This window comes from Misgurnus anguillicaudatus, chromosome 24 (genome assembly GCF_027580225.2).
Source record: "Misgurnus anguillicaudatus chromosome 24, ASM2758022v2, whole genome shotgun sequence".
NCBI lineage: Eukaryota > Metazoa > Chordata > Actinopteri > Cypriniformes > Cobitidae > Misgurnus > Misgurnus anguillicaudatus.
The window spans coordinates 12,479,870-12,500,646 of record NC_073360.2 but is presented as its reverse complement, the minus strand read 5'-3'; the positions used below and the strand labels follow the sequence as shown (position 1 = coordinate 12,500,646).

Below are 20,777 nucleotides of genomic sequence, written 5' to 3'. Positions count from 1 at the left end.
GTGCATGTGCAACAAGGAATTTTTACAGTGTCATGCCAAAAATACACAAAGTACAGTTTATTACTATTATGAAATCCCTTAAAATATGGGTTTCATTTTACTTATTCAGCATCAGCCCACCAATATCAGACATGAAGTAGAGATTAGGCCTGTTAACACATGCACTGAAAAAACAACTTGGTTTTGGAAGTCAGTTCAACATACTATTTTAAGTCTTGACAACTTGTAAAAACAAGTTGAAATTGGTAACTTAATTTTTAGATTAACATAACATAAAAATATATGTTTATATGATACTTTTTACAGCGTGCGTGACACTCGCAATCTATGCAAACCCAGCTCAAGTCATTTTTACGGTTTTCTACATAAAATCATCCTAAATATAATGTAAAGAACACCTGTGAAAATATAATATATTAAGGTCACGCCAAAAATGTAAATCAATGATTTTTCCACAGACTGGGTCAAATGGTGACACTTCTTCATCATACAGAAGGATTTACACAAAAACCGAATCTCTGTACAAAATCATGTTTTTATTCAGTTGTTTTTTGATTTCTTTTTTTTACATACAACACAAGACCTGCAAAGTAACCAAAAAAAAGAGAAAGAAAATTGAACAGAAATAATGAAAAAAATGTAATTCGATAGAAGCTAGAAAGCGGTTTAAAAATATGTATAATAAAACAAAATAAATAAAAGGCTGGTCTTTTCATCCCTTGTAGTTAGAGGATATTGTTCGAATACAGCTTAATATGATGTACAAAATATCACACAGTGATAAATTGCTATTAAAAAATTAAAACGCGTAACAAACAGGTCCGTTTACCTTGGCTGTGGACTGAAATTTCCTCATAAATTCATACGATTCTCTCTTTTTTATTTTTTTAGGCTTCTTCACAATCACAAGCAAGTCTTAAGCCTATAGCAAAAAAGTACTACTGTCTTCTTACACCATATTACTAGTTATCATAATAATAATAATAATGTCTAGTAAAGAAAAGCAAGTGAAAAAATTAGAAATTTGCATTGGCAAGATATGAACATTTTCCATTTCTTTCGTTCTTTACACAAATTTACGTCCTCTCTCGGTAAGGAATGCGTGTTGTTGTATTGCATCGAGAGCTGTGGTGTACAGAAGAGACAGCAGGACTCATCTAAACGTTCATGCAATCGGCATTCTTTGGGAAATAAAATGTAAAAATGCATCAATACATAGATGACTGAACCATTTGTTATCCCACACGTAAATAAAGCTAACCGTTAGTGTACGGGACGAAGTTTTGAGCAAAAGAGCAGCAAAGGATTGTGGGATATCACCGGTCTGTGACATTCATGGCCTAAGTTAAGGTTAGGCTCATTTTCTGCATTAGAGCGATGAAGGTGGTCGAGGTAAATCCACGCTACAGTGATCTTTATGGCACTCGACCCATCAGTGTTTCCATCACTTCTGACTTGCCTCCTGGCTATCAGTCCACGGAAAACCAGTTAAAGATAAAAATAAACACCGGAAAACGTGAACAGAAAATCCGATTTAACTCCCAACTCTTCTCACCTCGTTTAGAGCCACAAGATCCATCAAGCCGACATTTATAACTGATGTCTCGGGTTAAGATGCTTCGCCTTGATTCATGTTACTTTACAGATAGCGGGCTTCACTCGTCTTTATATCGCTTCTCCCTAACAGACAAAAAGCGAAGGTTCACATGATCTGAGTTCATGTCAAAAATACAAAAGATACTCATTTTATAACACAGCTGTACTGAGATACTGGAATTTGTAGTTTCTGCAATGTTCACCCGGCAATCGTCGCCTAAAAATACCCTGACGAAATGTTAAAGCCACCGCGGCACACCAGAAACATGCTGAAATTCCCAACACGGTGGCTGCGACTCTGAAATGCCAAACAACATGACATTATCGCTCGCGGCAGGCGTCGGCCGGAGCTTTGATACTTTACGACCCGCGTAGTGAACAGGTCCCTGATTCATAGGAAATCTTAGCACCAAGATATTAAAACGGCGTGCTATGCACAGCGCATTCTGTTTGGAAATCCTTTGCAGATCTTCCCGAAAAATTCATGGACACAAAACTTTATAATACACTAGTCGACAGTCGGATGACTATTATGGATATGCACAATGAAGAGCGATGATATCAAAGGCTTGTGCTGACGATGTCACGAACGCACGTCGGTACTCGGTTTGGTTTTAGTCGATGTGTTTGTCATACACATAAAACGATGATTTTGTGTATTTCGGAGGCTGAAGGCTCGTAGCTTTGAGACTTAAAGCTGTGTTGTACTCAAACTGACAAACAAAATAATAATCTCATCTCGAACGGCCTTTGGAATGAAATGCACGGGCGTTACCAGGCAACGTTTAGGTGAAGACGTTAATTCACATATTAGTATTAATGCAACTGCATTGTGAATTTGTCTAGGCTTGGGTTATGTCTTTCTTACCGAGAGCCTTCGAATCATTAAACCTAAACTAAGCATTAAATTAAAACCCAGGGTGTGTGTGTTTATGTCGTGTGTGTTTGTGTGTGCGTCCATCTGTCAACAGAATGGACGTCTCTGTCTACACACTGTGCAGATAGAGCAAGTAATTTAATTTAGTAGTGTCGTCTAAAACTGAATCAAGACCATTAGTATTAAAAGCAGTACAATTCTTATCACAACATGTGAGGCATCCATAAAAAGATTTCGGGTTATTGAGTTCGGTGCCTTTAACACAGGCAGTGGCGTGTAGTACATTGTTCCCCTCAGTTAGTGTGAGCGTGTTCGTGTGATCGTGTGCGTTGTTGGGATATTCAGCGGTTCATTTGTTTGGCCCAGTAGTGATGGCGTCTCTCCAGAGAGAAAATCAAGCACAGATTAGGTCAGACCATGCAAAACTACACACATATAAACATTTCTGACTGGCATAAATTAAAGATATGTATTTTTCCCTACATTTTTAGCTTAATTTATGTTTTGTAATTTATGTGTTCTGTTGTATGTGTTGGTAAGTGTGTTTGGTTTTTGCTGGTGTGGACAATAAAGGTGTATTGTATTGTATTGTCCAATGTGTAGATTTTTAGTGGCATCTAGTGGTGAGATTGTGAATTGCAACCAACGGCCCAGTCCACAGCTCACCCTCCCTTTCGAAATGCATAGAGAAGTGACAACGTAGTGACAAAACGTGCTCTGTATATTAGTTTGTCCATTTAGGGCTACTGTGGAAACATGACGGCGACTTCCATGTAAGTGGACCCAGTGTATTTAGATAAAAACGGTTGATTCTAAGGTAATAAAAACAATACAGTTCATAATATAAAGTCTTTATACACCACTGATAATATAGTTATGTAAATTATATCGCATTTCTGTCAAGAGGTCCGTCTAAAAGTTACACAATGCACCATTAAAATAGGGCCACCAGATATAGATCTCTTGGAGTGCCGTTAAAGGTGCGGTGTGTAAATTTTAGGAGTACCAAAGCACACTTGTAGCCAATCAGCAGTAAGGGGCATGTCTACTAACCGACATCATTGCCTGAGTTGCATATGTGTGGACGGGTCTATCAAAAGTAGGTTCAGATTCTATTGGGGTAGGGGGGTGTTTGTTAAGGTGATTTCAAATGTCAACATTGGCTATCAGAGATCGTGCACCCCGCCTTTAAGTTTCTGCACGAGAGCACCTTATGGCTTTTGGATGTAGCTGCATTTCACTGCAGTTCATTGAGAAGCATAGCAGAATCACACTATTTGAAGAGTTTGGTTCCAAAACGCGATAAACGCCATTTTTGAAAAAAATGAGTTACTGCCAAAATCAGCATTATATCAGGTCAGTAGTTAAAAGTAAATTCTTAATTTTACGCAAAATCCAATATCCGCCGTGTTATTCTGTCATCTTTTCTCCCTTTTTTCCCAAAATGCGATAAACGCCACTGCTCCTTTTTTACAGAACGCAATAAATCCATTTCTGATATTACAGCCCACCAGTCACGCAATGTAAACAAACAATGGCGGACGCGCTGAGTACACGGAGTCATAGTTTTCCTCATCTACTTTGTACTTCGTGATCAACAAACAAAACAAAATAATACTTTAATTGCATTGATAAAACTGTGATGGTTTTCTGTGACGAGAAAGAAACGTAAGCCATCAACATCTAATAATTTCCGCGAGAGGCACTCGGGAGACGGGTGCTTGTTCTCCCGACAGCAAGCTTCTCATGCTAACACATTGACCCCAGAGGATCTTATGAAAAACTTTCCATAATTTTACTCAAAGTCAACGAAAATCGAGCAGGACCAAAAACATTTTACAGCTGATCTCTGTGAAAGACGTTAAGCGAGGATGTCAAGTAACCGCAATGACAGTGATCTTAATATGACAAAGTAAGTGTTTTGATTAATAACATTAATGTTTATATTTTTAATTAGTGTGTACAACTAGTCAACTAAATGAATATAACATGGCAAAGATGAATGCACATTTATATAGGCTATTGATTCAATAGATTTATAGCATTTTGAATAAAAACTTGTCATGGATTTATTGCATTTTGTGGAAAAAATTATCCGTTTTTATAATAAATCTTTGAAAATCAACTTATGGATTTGAATTTTTTATGTTTTTATAACCTAAAGATGCTGTGTGAAAGTTTGTAACAGAAAATAGTTGTTTTCATCTTGTCACTTTCTTGGTATAGAAAACACGTTTTTACCAAAATTTGTCAAAATGGATTTATTGCGTTTTGGAACCAAACTCTTCATTTATTGTCCCAGCCCTAAATGTAAGTTTAGGATTTTGTTGGTTTACCAGAGAGAAAATCAAACGAAGATCTTGGCGAGCGCGTCTGCCCCTCCGCTGGCGATGAAGGGCTGTGACGGGTGGAAGGCCACGTCATGAATGGCCTCATCGTGTTTCTTTCTGTGCGCCGTGATCTCTTGCACGCACGTGCGATTGTCCAGCATCCACAAGCGCACCGAGCAGTCGTGACCTTAAAAAAGAAACGATAAAAGGGAGAAACAAAAAGGAAATGTGTTTATTTATTGATTTAAAGGCCTCGGGTGGCTTGGGGTTTTTCACTTTGACGTCACACACTGGAGATGGCATGCATCTGTGTATTTACTTACTGCCGGAGATGAGGTAAGTGCCTTTAGGGTCTGTGGCGAGACTGGTTACAGCATCCAGGTGAGCTACCATGGAATGAATCACTTTTCCTGTAGCGAGGAGAGGACAGAGAGAGAAAATACTGAAGATGATGTGTGGGATATTTTACATCTTTAAAGCACCACTATAACATTAAAACTATACAGCATAAACCTTAATGGTAAAGCATGCCGCTTGCAACGCCAAGATAATGGGTTTGATCCCGGACAGCACAGATCCTTAATGCACTGTATGTCGTGTCTGCCAAATGCATAAATTAACAATAAATAGGAATTAGCAAATGTGCATCAAGGTAAAACCCGAATTTTTTTTGCTTTCTTGTGTAGCGAGTAAAGGTTGCGGTGTGTTTTTTCTTCTGTAACTGCTCCGACAGATCCATTGTGACGACGCGGTGGGGGAGAGAAATGGCTTTGGTGGTGTATTTATAGTTTCCACAGAGCACAGCAGGAAAATAAACTGTGTTGTTATCGGCCTCAGATATCCTTTAAAATTGCAACAAGCTATTGACACACACACACACACACCTGTCTTGTTGTCTAGGAAGCGGATGGTGCGGTTCTCATGGGCAGTTATGGAAATTGGTTGAGAGGGATGACTGACCACACGGTTAATCAGCTCGCTGCCTGCAGGGGGCAGTAAAACAAATAAAAAAATTTATATTCACACAACAAACTCAGCATATAACACATATTTTACTTCTGTAATGAGACATGTTTCAGAATGAGAATATGTTTAAATAGAAACATAACTTGGTGAACCCTTAAATCTATTGCTATTACCCTCATTGCATTAACATTAAACTGCATTAAAATCAACTACTGGTATGATTACCTTCACTGCAAAAAATGATTTTCAAGAAAAAATTCTTAGTATTTTTGTCTTGTTTTCAGTAAAAATATTTTAAAAAATCCTAAATTAAGATGCTTTTTCTTGATGAGCAAAACGACCCAAGAAAAAAAGTCTAGTTTTTAGACCAAAAATATCAAATTTAAGAGATTTTGTGCAGAAAACAAGCAAAAAAATCTGCCAATGGGGTAAGCAAAAAAATCTTGACATTTTTCTTAAACATTAAATTCAAGAAAAATTCAGGAAAAAATAGCTTACCCCGTTGGCAGATTTTTTTTCGGGTTTTCTGCACAAAATCACTTAAATTTTATATTTTTGGTCTAAAAACGAGACTTATTTTCTTGGGTCGTTTTGCTCATCAAGAAAAAGCATCTTTATTAATTTTTAGATATTTTTACTGAAAACAAGACAAAAATATTTGAAAATAGTGTTGGTAGTATGGCTTGCATCACCTGCAACAGCGACTTCAAACATTGCAAATGTATTATTATTTTATATATTTTGTAGGGCTATCAGGATTAATTACATACAAAATAAAATTTTGTTATGTTATTGCATAATATGTGTGTGTGTGTGTGCATTGTGCTTAATTATTTTGTATATATAAATACAAACACATGAACATATGCATTTAACATATGCATTTACACACACACACACATATACATGTATATATATATATGCATACACACACACACACACACACACACACACATATATCAAAATCTAGTATATATATATATATATATATATATATATATATATATATATATATATTGGTAGTATGGCTTGCATCACCTGCACACATAAATATATCAAAATCTAGTATATATATATATAACATTTTGATATATTTTATATGATATATATATATATATATATATATATATATATATATATATATATATATATATATATATATATATATATATATATATATATATATATATATATATATATATATATAACATTTTGATATATTTTATATGATATATACATTTAAAAATATACATAAATAATTTACATAATAATTACACCCAATACACACACAAATATATAATGCAAACAAACTTTTATTTTGTATGCGATTAATCCCGATTAAGCCCTAATATTTTTATTAAAATTATGAATTAAACTTGCATTAAAAATATGTAAAGAATTGTGGTTTTGTTTACTTAAACACTCCTAACAACCCTAATAAAAGCTCTTTCTTTTTAGTCTTCCAAGAGAAAATGTTCCAAATATATAAAAAAATAAACCAATCGTAAATTAGATCTTACAGCACCAGCAAATAATTTTATAGTACACAAAACACATTCAACGACATGAACTGGTGCTTACCATCCTTAGTCTGGGTCTCCAAGGCCATAATGCTTTGCTCTGTGTTGAGGTCATAAAGGAGAGTCTCGCCCCCATCGAAAGACACGACGACCTGAGACGGGTCTGAGTTGACAAAGGCAACGGAGGTGGGAGTGCCATGTTCTGAGAATACAAGATAATTATAGAGAGAAGTACATAGAGAAAAACAACATGAATGTGAACATGTGCCCTCCCCTACTCACCTATCTCTTTATTGAAGACAGACACACACGGTGAGGAACTGTGTGGGTCCCATAAGCGAACAGTGCCATCTGCCGAGCACGATGCTAAGCGCTTCAGGCTGGGAGAATAGGCCAGACCCCAGACTGCATCTTCATGACCTGACAAAACGCTGCTCTCCACACCTGGATCTGAATACAAGCATACGTGTTAGTCCATTCACTTCACCTATTGACTGAGCGCCCTCTAGTGGATTGCAATAAAACATGCAGAAGCTCAACACTGTTTGTTAATGACCAAAGATATTCTGAACAGTTTGCTATGCAGTTGCTAAGGGGTTTACCAGGACTTTATTTTGTGTTGCTATTGTATTTCAAATAGTTTTTAGTATGTTGCTATGCAGTTGCTTAGTTGTTCTAGATGGGTAATCAGGATTTATTCTGTTGCTGAGGTATTTTTAATAGTTTATGTTGCTATGCAGTTGCTAGAGTGTTCTAGGTCAGTGTTTCTCATCCCTGGTCCTCAAGGACCCCCTTCCAGAATGTTTTAGATGTCTACTTAATTAACACACCTGATTTAAATTATTAGCTTGTTGGAGAGACATTCTGGAAGGAGGCTGATGAGTTGGTTCAGGTGTTTTAAATTAGGAGACATCTAGAACTTTCTGGAAGGGGGTCCTCGCGGACCAGAGTTGAGAAACACTGTACTAGGTGATTACTGAACTTCATTGTGTGTTGCCAAGGCAGTTTGAATAGTTTTTAGCATGTTGCTGAGCGGTTGCTATGGGGTTTTGATGGGTAACAGGGATTTATTCTGTCGCTAAGGTATTTTGAATAGTTTTAATGTTTTGGTATGGTTTGGTAAGGTGTTCTGAGTCATTATCAGCGCTTTACTTTTAATGTGCTGCTATTTGGTTAATCTGGTTAATCTGATTAATCGTGATTAATCGTTTACAAAATAAAAGTTTGTGTGTGTATATGTGTGTAATTATATATATATATATATATATATATATATATATATATATATATATATATATATATATATATATACACACATTTTTGTATATATTTAAGAAACAATTACATGTAAATATATATTTAGTTATATATTTTATAATACATATAAATAAATAACAATCTATATAACATTTTTCTTAAATGTATACATGTATGTGTGTGTATTTATATAAACATAATAAGTAGACACTGTACACGCACATATATTATGCAATTGCAACTTTTATTTTGTATGCAATTAATCGCGATTAATCGTTTGACAGCTCTAAGTTTTAGTACGTTGCTATGCAGTTGCTAAGGTGTTTTAGGTGGTTATAAGAACTTCATTATGGTGGCTAGGGTATCTTGAACAGTTTTAGTATGTTGCTATGCAGTTGCTAAGGTGGTTACAAGAACTTCATTATGGTGGCTAGGGTATCTTGAATAGTTTTTAGGGCTATCAAACGATTAATCGGAATTAATTGTTTACAAAATAAAAGTTTGTGTGTGTATATGTGTGTGTGTGTTTACTGTGTGTAATTATTATGTATATATAAATACACACATTTTTGTATATATTTAAGAAACAATTACATGTAAATATATATTTTATATATTTTATATTACGTATAAATAAAAAAAATCTATATAATACAATTTTTCTTAAATATATACATGTATGTGTGTGTGTATTTATATACACATAATAAGTAGACACAGTACACGCACATATATTATGCAAATGCAACTTTTATTTTGTATGCAATTAATCGCGATTAATCGTTTGACAGCTCTAAGTTTTAGTATGTTGCTATGCAGTTGCTAAGGTGTTTTAGGTGGTTACAAAAACTTCATTATGGTGGCTAGGGTATCTTGAATAGTTTTAGTTTGTTGATATGCAGTTGCTAAGGTGGTTACAAGAACTTCATTTTGGTGCAGTGGCGGCCGGTGACCTCTTTTTTCGAGGGCGCTGGATGCGAAGTTCGTCACAACATGTATGTAGCCCGTCATGTGTGTGGTTCGTAATTTCAAAAATTGTGTTCTACGCGTCGAGCGATCTTATGTGCATCATGTGTCTTGTCAAAATAAGTGCCAGCTGCAGACGCATCTAAAGGGTTTATGATAAAAGAGACGCCCACGTTTGCCAGATACTCGCATAATCTCATGCGTAATCAGAGGTTAGTGTTAAGGGAGTGTCTTGCGTGTATTTTGTGAACGTGAGCGTCTCTTTTATTATAAACTGTTTTGACGCGTGTGCAGCAGGCACTTATTTTGACAAAACATGTGATGCACATAGGATCGCTCGACGCGCAGAACACATATTCTGAATTTGCGCCCCTCGGATGAGCAGTCACGAGCCGCCACTGTTATGGTGGCTAGGGTATCTTGAATAGTTTTAGTATGTTGCTATGCAGAAGCTAAGGTGTTTTAGGTTGTTACCAGGGTCACTTTAAATAGTTTAGGTATGTCTCTCTCTGGGGAGTTGCTAAAATGTTGTAGGTAGTTAAAGGGGCTTTATTATATGTTGCAAAGGTGTGGAAGGTATAAAGTGAACCAAACTTTCTGTTGTTTATATGTGCATCTTACCGTAGTTGTCATAAGGATCCACGTTAAGGTCTGGAATCTTCCATCCGCGCAAAGTCCCATCCAGACCTCCACTATAACAGGACTCCCCTTCTTCTCCCATGGCCAGAGAAAGAACGGCACCACTACATCAACACACAAATATTAAAACCTTTATATAAAGACATTTACTGTTGCCGCACCATGATAATTTGACAGAATTATTATCATCCATATAAAATAGCATTAGCATTAATATTGTAATTCAAGGTACTTCCTAGAATATAGAAACATAGGCAAAAAAAACATGGTAATAACATTACTTTTGCTACATTTGTTAGTAATGCTCTGCTCGATTATAAACCTGGTCGCACTTACCTGTGTGCCCTGAATGTGTAAATGGGCTCAACGTCCAGCGCTGCATTTCTAAAAGAGCAGAAATGGGATGTTTAGTACCCCATGAGACTCATGGATTGATATTTCTAAGGCACATTTCTCGCACAAACACAATTATAGTAAGATGCTCGGACTAATAAAGTCCAGTATGTTTCTGTATCATTGGGTCTTTGTCTCGGTTATGGATGTGGATCTTACTTTTTGGAGTGCATGGCCTTGTTAAGGTTCCACAGTTTGAGCGTTCCGTCCTCTGAGGCGCTCAGCAGGACGGCCTGGCTGGGGTGAAAGGTCAACGCTCGGATGGCATCGAAATGGCTTCGCAGTGTAAAGCGGGGATTCCACGTTTTCTTGAACTCTTCTCGATTATCTTGCAACTTCAGAGACGAAAACAACAAAAAATTATGTATTGCACATTAACTGTCTATAAAACGTAAACAACACTGGTCCAGAAGCACTTCCTGTTTCAGTTTTTTAACACTAGATAAACATTGGGATGAAATACGTCCAACAGAACATATAGAACTGAATCAAAAAGTTAAACAAACATCTTAAAGATAATGATATATGTGAAAAGAATAAAAAACAGTTAGAAACAGGAAGTGTTTCTGGACCAGTGTTGTTTACATCTTTTGAAATGGTCTATAGTGCTTTATAACAATGTGTTTTGGCAAATGTGAAAAAATAAATAATAAATACATGCATGAATACTTACATAACATATTGTTTGTACATGTTAAAAGAAAAGTTCACCGGAAAGTTGTCATAAAACTTTTTATTCTTGTTTTAAATTACAATATCTACAAATTCGTAAAACAACCCTGCTGAAAAAAACAGCATCAAACCAGCATGGGAATTATGCTGGTCTATGCTGGTTTAGCTAGTGGTCACCAGCATACCAGCACCAAAACACAACATATGCTGGTATGACCAGCATGGGAAGCTGGTGCTGGTTTAGCTGGTGTTAATGCTGGTTTGATGCTGGTTTAGCTGGTGCTAATGCTGGTGCTGATGCTGGTTTAGCTGATGTTCACTAGCAAACCAGCACCAAAACACAACATATGCTGGTCTTGATGGTATGCTGGTATGCTGGTTTTTTCAGCAGGGAAGATTTAGTTTTAAAAAAAATTCTTGTTTTAAGCATAAACTATTTTGTACTATCTTTGATTTAATTGGGCAAATTTTCTTTTTCGGGTGAACAATTTCTTTAAATGCTGCAGCAAAAAACGATCCTTAACAACAAGGAAAATTTACGCAAAAAACTAACATCAATAGTGAGGTCATTGTCGTTGGCAACTGTAAGGTCAGCCAGCTCTCCAAGGTTCATATCTCCTCCTCCAACTGCATCCAGTATAAAAACATCGGACGAGAATCCCAGAGCGCCCCCTACAGTATAAACAGACACAGCAATTTCTTTTAACAATTTTCTTACATCAAATAAAATGGTTGTCTACCACCGGCTATCCGTGTCAAGCACACAGTTTAGGATACAGCTGATCTCACCCTCACTGGACCGCGCCTGGCCTGGGATAGAGGGGGGTGGAGCGGATTTTTGGGGGAAATCTGACATAATGCCTTGCAACTTGTTTCGCCGGTTCTCTGAACCTGCAGACAAAAGAGGGAGGAGTAAACAAATCAGCAGCCAAAACTTTACCGTATTTTCCGGACTATAAGTCGCTCCGGAGTATAAGTCGCATCAGTCAAAAAATGCATTGGACTGGACTATAAGTCGCATTTATTTAGAAAATTATTATTCTTTTGGGGGCATTTTGTTTGTTAAGTCTTTCTCCGTTGTCTTTAAGTTAATGTTTCAGTTAACAGTTTATTCAGGGGTAGGCTACAGGAGCGCCCTCTCGTGGTTGTAGACGGTAATGTTTTCTTTGGATTCATGTTAGTCAGTATAAATTAATTTTGACATATAAGTCGCACCTGACTATAAGTCGCAGGACCAGCCAAACTATGAACAAAAGTGCGACTTATAGTCCGGAAAATACGGTAAATCTGCCGTCACTAGTTATTTACTTTCACAGTTTGATTACATGTTCAGAAGAGGTCAAGAAAATATCAGGGAAGCAGACAAACATACAGTGACATCATATGAAAGCAGCGGCCCAGATTTTTTCAACAGGAAGTAACAAACAAAAGCAACTTAAATGAAAACAATGAGTGGTCACAGCATGAAGATAAAGGGGAACCCTTACATCATTGTCATAAAAACAACGCCAAATACACAAGCTGTATTGTAATACATTTAACAAGCAAACCTCATTGACACTGTGCAGGGATAGATTTTTATTAAAACAAGCATATTTCAACATATTTGTTGTTTTTCCTAAAACCTGAACTTAAAACATGTCAAGACTATAGGTATGTAATATTGATATTATTAACAGTTAAATTAGATGAACTTGCATGAAATGTGAAGTTTCTTTTCGAAAAAAAAAAATATATTTTGCCCTATCAGCTCTCCGTACCTAATTCACGGCCGTCTCCAGAGATGCGAGCCTCCCCTGCACCCTCCGGTTCCTCTCCTGAGGCCAAAAAATCAAACTCGCCCAGGGCGTCCTCAGAGTCATCTTCATCATCGTCATCCTCAGGATCAAGATCTGTGGTCATAGGCTCTTCGCCCATCTGCATGCGAACAGAACACAAGATCGTTGCCAGGATTTATTGCAGCAATTATGTTGTTTACTACCATACCAAACAGGATCTCTGCGAATGGGCCTTATCAGCGAACAAACACATTGACCTTGCTTCTGGACTTCTTGTTTTTTCGTGGTCCGTCGATGCAGTCTGTAGTCATGCCCTGGAAGTCTTCCTCTTCGTCACTGTCATCCTCATCGTCCTCACAGCCACGGAGGAAAGGAATTTTATCCAGAACGGAACCACCCATCCGTTCTTTAGAGCTCTCTTTCCCAGCACGCCTGAAACACGTGTTTAAACATGAGAGATAAGCTCAAAAGTATTTTTAAAGGCACAATATGTCATTTTTGCAACTATAATAAGAACGGCCATGATGCTGTGATGGAGTGATGTGGAATGATGGGAGTTGTAGTTTTTACCTCCATTGTCGATGGAAATAAATTTGGAGGATTCATATCATATCACGTTCATGCAAAACCCTTAAACATTTTGCCCATCATTAAATCCTATCAGTGTTTATTGCTCTAACCTTTTGATCTGCTCTTCTATTTGGCGCACCAGCAGCGATTCTCCCCCGCTGCGAGCTTCTGGTTCTGTAGACGGTTCGCTGGGCGGTGGTCCGTTGGCTTCCGGGCTGTTGCGACCCAGCAGGGAACGAACGCGTTTTGAGCGCATGTCCAAGATGGTGTCGGAGTATCCAACCTCCTCCAGGTACCTGCAAACGCATTCACAGGGTCAACGAAACATGTTGATGAATACGTTTGGGTTTTTAGGCAGGAAGAAAGCAAAGTACACCGACTTGCGCAATAACTGGCGCCCTTCTTTCCATGGCATCTGATTGGTTGGCTCGGAGTCTGAATCTGCAGGCCCATTGGGTACTGTGAAAGACGTAAAAATGATACCACTCAACATAAAGGAGTTGTATGTATAATCAACTTACAGAAGATAATTTTATAAATCTGGGCTATGTATAAAGCCCTGGGTATCGTCTTTTTTTACACATACGCGAGCAAACATCCACAGACATTTACAAGCCCAGCATTTTCCCAAAGATTATTTCAAACCCACATTTCAAGCTCAATGCTCAGTGCAGAATAAACGCTTAGCGCCTCTCCGTTTTTTAAAAACATGGCATTTCCATAGCAAACAATTGAAATAATATGCTGGACTGTAAAAAATGCTAATAAGGCTAATAAGTATTGGTAAATATAAATATGATTTGACATATCTGACTGAAATATTCGTAGGTTGTTACCTGTTTCTGCCTCAGTTTCTGGTTTCTTCTCTCCAGGACTCTGGTCAGTGCCGCTTTTAAGCTTCTGGTGTTTGGCCCTGAGATCAGAATTAAATGTTTAACATAACAGCAATGATAGTGGATCTAGTTTTCTTTGACATAAAAGTAAAATAAAAAAAATAATATATACTATAAATAATATATACTAAAATACTACACATTTTTGTTTAAAATGATTATTTTGTTTGTTTGTTTTTTATATTGAATACATTTAGGATTTATACGTTGCATATATACTATTTAAATACCTGTGGAAACACTTTTGGTATCGAAGTTATTATATTTTTGACTTGTTCTGTTGACAAAAATGAATATAATCTGATCATTTGGACTAGGCAAAACAAGTTTTGCATGCTAAAATCATTTTATTTATTTTAATATTTCTGGAATAATCAATTCAATTCTAAACAGTTAAAGAAATAGTTCACCTAAAATGAAAAACAAAATTATATAAAACAAATGTATTATTTCCTTTCCATCGTGCCATCTCAAATATATCTCTAAACTGTAGTTTATAGTTCTAAACTGTAAAAAATTATGTCAAAACAACATACTTAACAAATTAAGTTTTTTTTAACAATTTCAACTTTTTTGTAAGTTATGTCAACTTATCACAAGTCAAAACAAAAAATTGTATGTTAAATTGACTTGCAAAATAAAGTTGTAATTTCAAAATGCATTTTTTTTTATAGTGTAGTTGTCATATATGTCTGCCATGATAAGACAGCACTTTGTAGTTCGGGCGGCCCGCCTAAGCTGGGAAACCCTAGCGCTTTAACTAGGTCCTCCAAATAGCGCGGACACTGTTTACACCGCGAGCGGGCACGCGCACCACACAGCCGAAATTAGATAAAGAAATGTTCCGTCACTGTCTGGAGGATAGCCAGGTGATAAAACACATGTCCGTGAGAAATGTAAGTGGACTTATGTTTTGGGTTTATTTAAGCCTGTTATTGTATTAGTCTATAGTTCTTGCACATTTAAAGTAAGATGGCTGGTGATTTTTGTTGTTTGAGCAACCTGCTAGCTAGGTTTCACCTTCCTATTGATTCGATATAATTGTTGAGCGCTTTTGCTCACGTTATTTATGTGCATTATTTACATGCTACAGTAGTTGCACTCCTTTAAGATAATGTAATTAAACGTGGGAAATAATCAGTTTTTACCATTTTTGCGCTATCTATCATCGTTCGCCAGACATTCTACAACATCTGCTTCAGTTTGTGTTTATTAACCCTTTGGTTTCACGTCATCATGCAGCTATTCCCATTAGAGATAAAACATTTAATTCATTAATAATCTAGTATGTGTTCATTTTCTGTCATAGTTTCTTCAAAATTAAGTTTTATTTGAGTGTTTTAAATAAAAATATTTAAATTTTTACCATGACGCGTACGCCCCGCCCCTTTGATTGCCACGCCCCGGCACGTTTTTTTTTCAGTTCGCTAGACTCAATGGAGTCTAGGTTACTTTTATGATTGATATGCATGCTTTTTTGGTAGATGCATGGATGAATAAAACAATTAAAAAATAACATATAAGATAAAATGATGACATTTTAAATTGTTGTATATCCTGGCAATAGAGGAGTAAATTATAAGAGAATTATCATGTTTGGGTGAACTATTCCTTTAAGTGGAATCAGAATTGTTAAACTCTCTTCCCTAATTTTTTAGAAAGCAAGGAAATGACAAAAATGTGCTTCAGGGTAACATCTGGGTAGCCTCTCCACCAAAACACCCGTTTCACATTACACCGAATGATTGTGTGTATCTGTGTTTGAGCGTCTGTGTGTGCTCACCGTTCCTGCTTCAGTGCGTATTCCAGCATCTTGATCCGCCGCACCAGATCCTGCTTCATGTTCTCCTGACCTTTCCTCTCACCCTGCAGAAAAGCCACCTGAGCCTGATGCAAAGACAAAGACAGAAGAAAAAATATATGGTAAAGATTCAAACAACATTCCTTCAAAAGCAAATGAAAGGTTTTCTCTTAAATCTGTGTGATTCAACCACAGAGGATGAGGTTCTGAGGGCAGGAGTTAACTAAAGGCCTTTCATTTCACAAGCTTTATTTTAGCCCGCTCCTGACCGAGGTCTGACCAGAACCATGAAATTCAAGTATGTTGGAGGCAGAGCGATCAAAAAGGGGTAGAAACCCACAAACTGATCATTTCCCAGTCATTCGCGGTTTGACAGAGAAAAAGGGAGACCAATAACAACCACTGCCCTCTAGCACCCCCTGTAGGCCAAAGTAGAACCCATAATAATCTAATGTTTACTAAACTGCGTCCTTGCATTGTTTTGACCATTTTATTTGTTTTCTATTCCTAAAAACTTTACACGAAGTACTGTGGTAGTGCCATGGCTCAGTGATTAGGGCTGCATGATAATTTGCATGGGATGTCATGCCCATCATGCAGTAAAGCCAGTTCCTTGATTAGAAATAGTCATCACCTGCTTTCAGATGGAGCGGCATTTACTACACAAAGCCTTCAGGTATAAAATAATATCAGAATGCATCTTGTTGGTCAGCACATGCAGTCATGGCCTTTATTTTACTTCTGTCTCCTACAAACACCCCCACACCATCAGTGAAAACACAAATGCAGTCACACCACAGGACTGTACAGGCACCGACTTGATATACAATAAAAACATAATAACCCACTAGTAAAAATGCTTCAATAATAGCTGTGAAATAGTATTTTTACCAGTACAAATTACTATCACAAATATACAATTATGCAAATCATTAGCATCGCAATTTGCGCAATGTGTCCATAAGCGTGCCCAAAACTAATAATCCATGCCATGCCAATTTTTTAGTTAGTCCTTAAAAATATGTGAAAAGAATACATCCCAAAATATTCAATTATCTTCTCACACATGCATTGTTAACCCAATGGAGTCATTTAGATTATTTAAATGATGGATGTTTGTGCATTTTTGAGCATAGCCATGTTGAAGACGCCTCATAAAAAAGTAAAAAATTATGCAATTTTTAATATAAAAAATATTGTTTGTGTTCGGCTAAAGAAAGGAACCCATATTTATCTGATATGGCATGAGGATAAACTATAGGGGTGTCATTAGGGATGCACAGAAATGAAAATTCTTGGCCGAAACCGAAAAAAGCAAACCAAGGCCGAAAAACCGAAACCGAAACACCGAAATAAATTATTAATTTCGGTGAAAAAAAAAATCTAATAAACAATAAAGAAATTGCAAACATTTATAAAAAAGAACAAAGTTGTACATTAAATATAGCTGCAAGCAGCAATTGCGGGGTCAAGCACCTTCAGCGCAATGAGCACCCAAAGCACAGCAAAAACCACACAACGCAGCAAATGCGCAAAGCACAGAAAGCGTGCAATACAGAGCTCGAACCCGAAGCAAAGCAAATGCAGAGCAGAACCACTGCAGTGCGGAGCAACAACAGAAAAGATTTCAAAAATATAACACGTGTGGAAAACCAGACAGGTCGAGAAGAACGTGTTAAAGGGAACACAAAAGGAAATCTCAATAAGTGAAAGTAAGAGCTGGGATTTGAACCCATGACCTCATGTTCCCAAAGCACAGCACTAACCGCATGCGCCACTGAGTAAACGATTAAACCACTGAGTTGGTGTGTCCAAGCTATAGAATAGAGATTTAGAGCTGTAAACATTGATATCCAGCAATTACCAAAAGTGTAGAAATGACAACAGAGAGCACAAATAACTGAAATACAATGTATAGTATGAAAATCACAAAACTTAAGTGAGAAAAAAAGTTAAGACAAAAAACCACTGCACATGGGATTTGAACCCATGAACCCAGGTTCTCAAAGCACAGCACTAACCGCATGCGCCACTGAGGAATCATGGGTTGAAAGGCTGTGGAAAAGAGGCTTCAAAACTGCAAACATTGACATGCCAATCACTGAAAGGGCAGAAATAACACAACAAAGCAAAAATAAACAGAAATACAAAGTGTAGGGCAATCAGATAACTTAAATGGCACTGAATTCGTGAAGAACATTTTGTACAATAATGAACAACATGGGAAAATTTTGTCAGATTCTTTTTAATATGACAAAGGGACAGCATGACAGGCACGGTCCGCTTTACAGAGGTATTTCTCAAAAATTTGACACTCAGCAGAAAAATCTGTTCAGTCACGTCTGTGCGGATTGCTCCAAACATTATACAAGCAGAACCTGGCATAAAATAAACAAAATTTGTAAAAGGAGTAGTGAAAAAATCATTTACCATATGCCTTACAATAACACATGAACAGAATGATGGAAAATGACAAACAAGGTATTGTTGCGATCGGCAAAAAACAGTAAATAAAATTTCACAAAGAAAATGTATATCAGACAAAGTATTCTGAAGATATAAGCAGTTCTATAAGAACTGTTATAGTTTATAACCCCTAGGTGGCGCTGTACTCTGACTTCCCAGGTACCTTCAGGACATCATGCCGAAGCTCCCTAACTATTTTTGCACAAATATGTCCAATAGTTCAAAAGATATAACAATTTATGACCAATTTCAAAATGACGGACAGGTGGTGTGGTTAAACCCGACATAATACATATCGACAGATTCGGCATGAGCCAAGGAATCCGTAAACACCAAGATCATAATTTTCTGACAAACATTTCAGTAGTTATGGGCAAAAAAAGCCATTTTCCATATCTCATGACCCATAGGTGGCGCTGTCACCAAATTTGGCATGGACCCCCAGTTTATGGTCGACATGACGTGTACGAAATTTCATTTCAATTGATGAAAGAATGACAGAGATACAGCCTCAGAACTATTTTTGTGTCAACCTTGTTAAGTTTGCGCATTTATTACTTTTGAACAAAGATAAATATCCAAATTCGGTTTGGTCATTTCTGTGCGGCTCACTCCAAAGTTCACCTCTGCCAAATTTCATAACAATTGAACCAAATTTGAAAGAGGAGTAGCGAATAAATGGAATACTGTACATTTCAAAATGGCCACTACTGTAATGGGTGGAGTTTTACTGTAAGGTATTAAAAACAACAAGCATGAGGAGAGCAATCACGTGTACTAAGTAGAATTTTCATAGATCAAGCGGATCAGCAGTTATAACCATTTGAACATTGAATTTTTGCACTGCTGGTGGCGCTATAGAGTTAGTACTAGAGACCCCATTTTTGGTCACATGACTTTTTAAGACCACCACTACAACTGTGCCAAATTTCATCATTTTCCTATGTACGGTTTGTAGGGCTGCCATAGACGCCTATGGCTAAGAAGAGGAAGCAGAATAATAATAATAAATATAGCTGCAAGCAGCAATTGCGGGGCCAAGCACCTTCAGCGCAATGAGCACCCAAAGCACAGCAAAAACCACACGACGCAGCAAATGCGCAAAGCGCAGAAAGCGCGCAATACAGAGGTCGAACCCGAAGCAAAGCAAATGCAGAGCAGAACCACTGCAGTGCGGAGCAACAACAGTTAAGATGGCAAAAATATAACACGTGTGGAAAACCAGACAGGTCGAGAAGAACGTGTTAAAGTGAACACAAAAGGAAATCTCAATAAGTGAAAGTAAGAGCTGGGATTTGAACCCATGACCTCAGGTTCCCAAAGCACAGCAGTTACCGCATGTGCCACTGAGTAAACGATTAAACCACTGAGTTGGTGTGTCCAAGCAATAGAATAGAGATTTAGAGCTGTAAACATTGATATCCAGCAATTACCAAACGTGCAGAAATGACAACAGAGAGCACAAATAACTGAAATACAATGTATTGTATGAAAATCACAAAACTTAAGTGAGAAAAAAAAGTGAAGACAAAAAGCACCGCACATGGGATTCGAACCCATGAACTCAAGTTCCCAAAGCACAGCAGTTACCGCATGCGCCACTGAGGAAACGATTAAACCACTCAGTTGGTGTGTCCAACCTATAGAATAGAGATTTAGAGCTGTAAACATTGATATCCAGCAATTACCAAAAGTGCAGAAATGACAACAGAGAGCACAAATAACTGAAATACAATGTATAGTATGAAAATCACAAAACTTAAGTGAGAAAAAAGTTAAGACAAAAAAACACTGCACATGGGATTTGAACCCATGAACTCAGGTTCCCAAAGCACAGCACTAACCGCATACGCCACTGTGGAATCATGGGTTGAAAAGCTGTGGAAAAGAGGCTTCAAAGCTGCAAACATTGACATGCCAATCACTGAAAGTGCAGAAATAACACAACAAAGCAAAAATAAACAGAAATACAAATAGTAGGGCAATCAGATAACTTAAATGGCAGTGAATTCGTGAAGAACATTTTGTGCAATAATGAACAACATTTTGTCAG

At 37.1% G+C, this 20,777-nt stretch overlaps 1 protein-coding gene across 3 annotated transcripts in view; it reads right to left on the bottom strand.

Annotated features, from left to right (window-relative positions):
- Positions 1-515: 515 nt before the first annotated feature.
- The window catches only part of strn4 (striatin, calmodulin binding protein 4), a 32,264-nt gene continuing 12,002 nt past the window's right edge, over positions 516-20,777 (bottom strand). Inside the window, exons 2-19 of one of the 3 annotated variants that reach the window (XR_012367850.1) lie at positions 16,241-16,344; positions 14,401-14,477; positions 13,945-14,023; positions 13,675-13,860; positions 13,252-13,426; positions 12,977-13,133; positions 12,006-12,107; positions 11,770-11,888; positions 10,704-10,879; positions 10,488-10,535; positions 10,134-10,255; positions 7,572-7,739; positions 7,351-7,491; positions 5,688-5,786; positions 5,127-5,213; positions 4,825-4,990; positions 1,660-2,871; positions 516-1,623 (exon numbers count right to left, since the gene is read on the bottom strand). Coding sequence is in view for 2 of the 3 variants with exons in the window: in XM_073863301.1 (XP_073719402.1) it covers positions 2,868-2,871; positions 4,825-4,990; positions 5,127-5,213; positions 5,688-5,786; positions 7,351-7,491; positions 7,572-7,739; positions 10,134-10,255; positions 10,488-10,535; positions 10,704-10,879; positions 11,770-11,888; positions 12,006-12,107; positions 12,977-13,133; positions 13,252-13,426; positions 13,675-13,860; positions 13,945-14,023; positions 14,401-14,477; positions 16,241-16,344 (2,010 nt within the window). In the remaining variant the exon portion in view is untranslated. Of the gene's footprint in view, positions 2,872-4,775; positions 4,991-5,126; positions 5,214-5,687; positions 5,787-7,350; positions 7,492-7,571; positions 7,740-10,133; positions 10,256-10,487; positions 10,536-10,703; positions 10,880-11,769; positions 11,889-12,005; positions 12,108-12,976; positions 13,134-13,251; positions 13,427-13,674; positions 13,861-13,944; positions 14,024-14,400; positions 14,478-16,240; positions 16,345-20,777 lie in introns of those variants that run through there. The other 2 variants (XM_073863301.1, XM_055196012.2) reach the window with 2 other exon arrangements.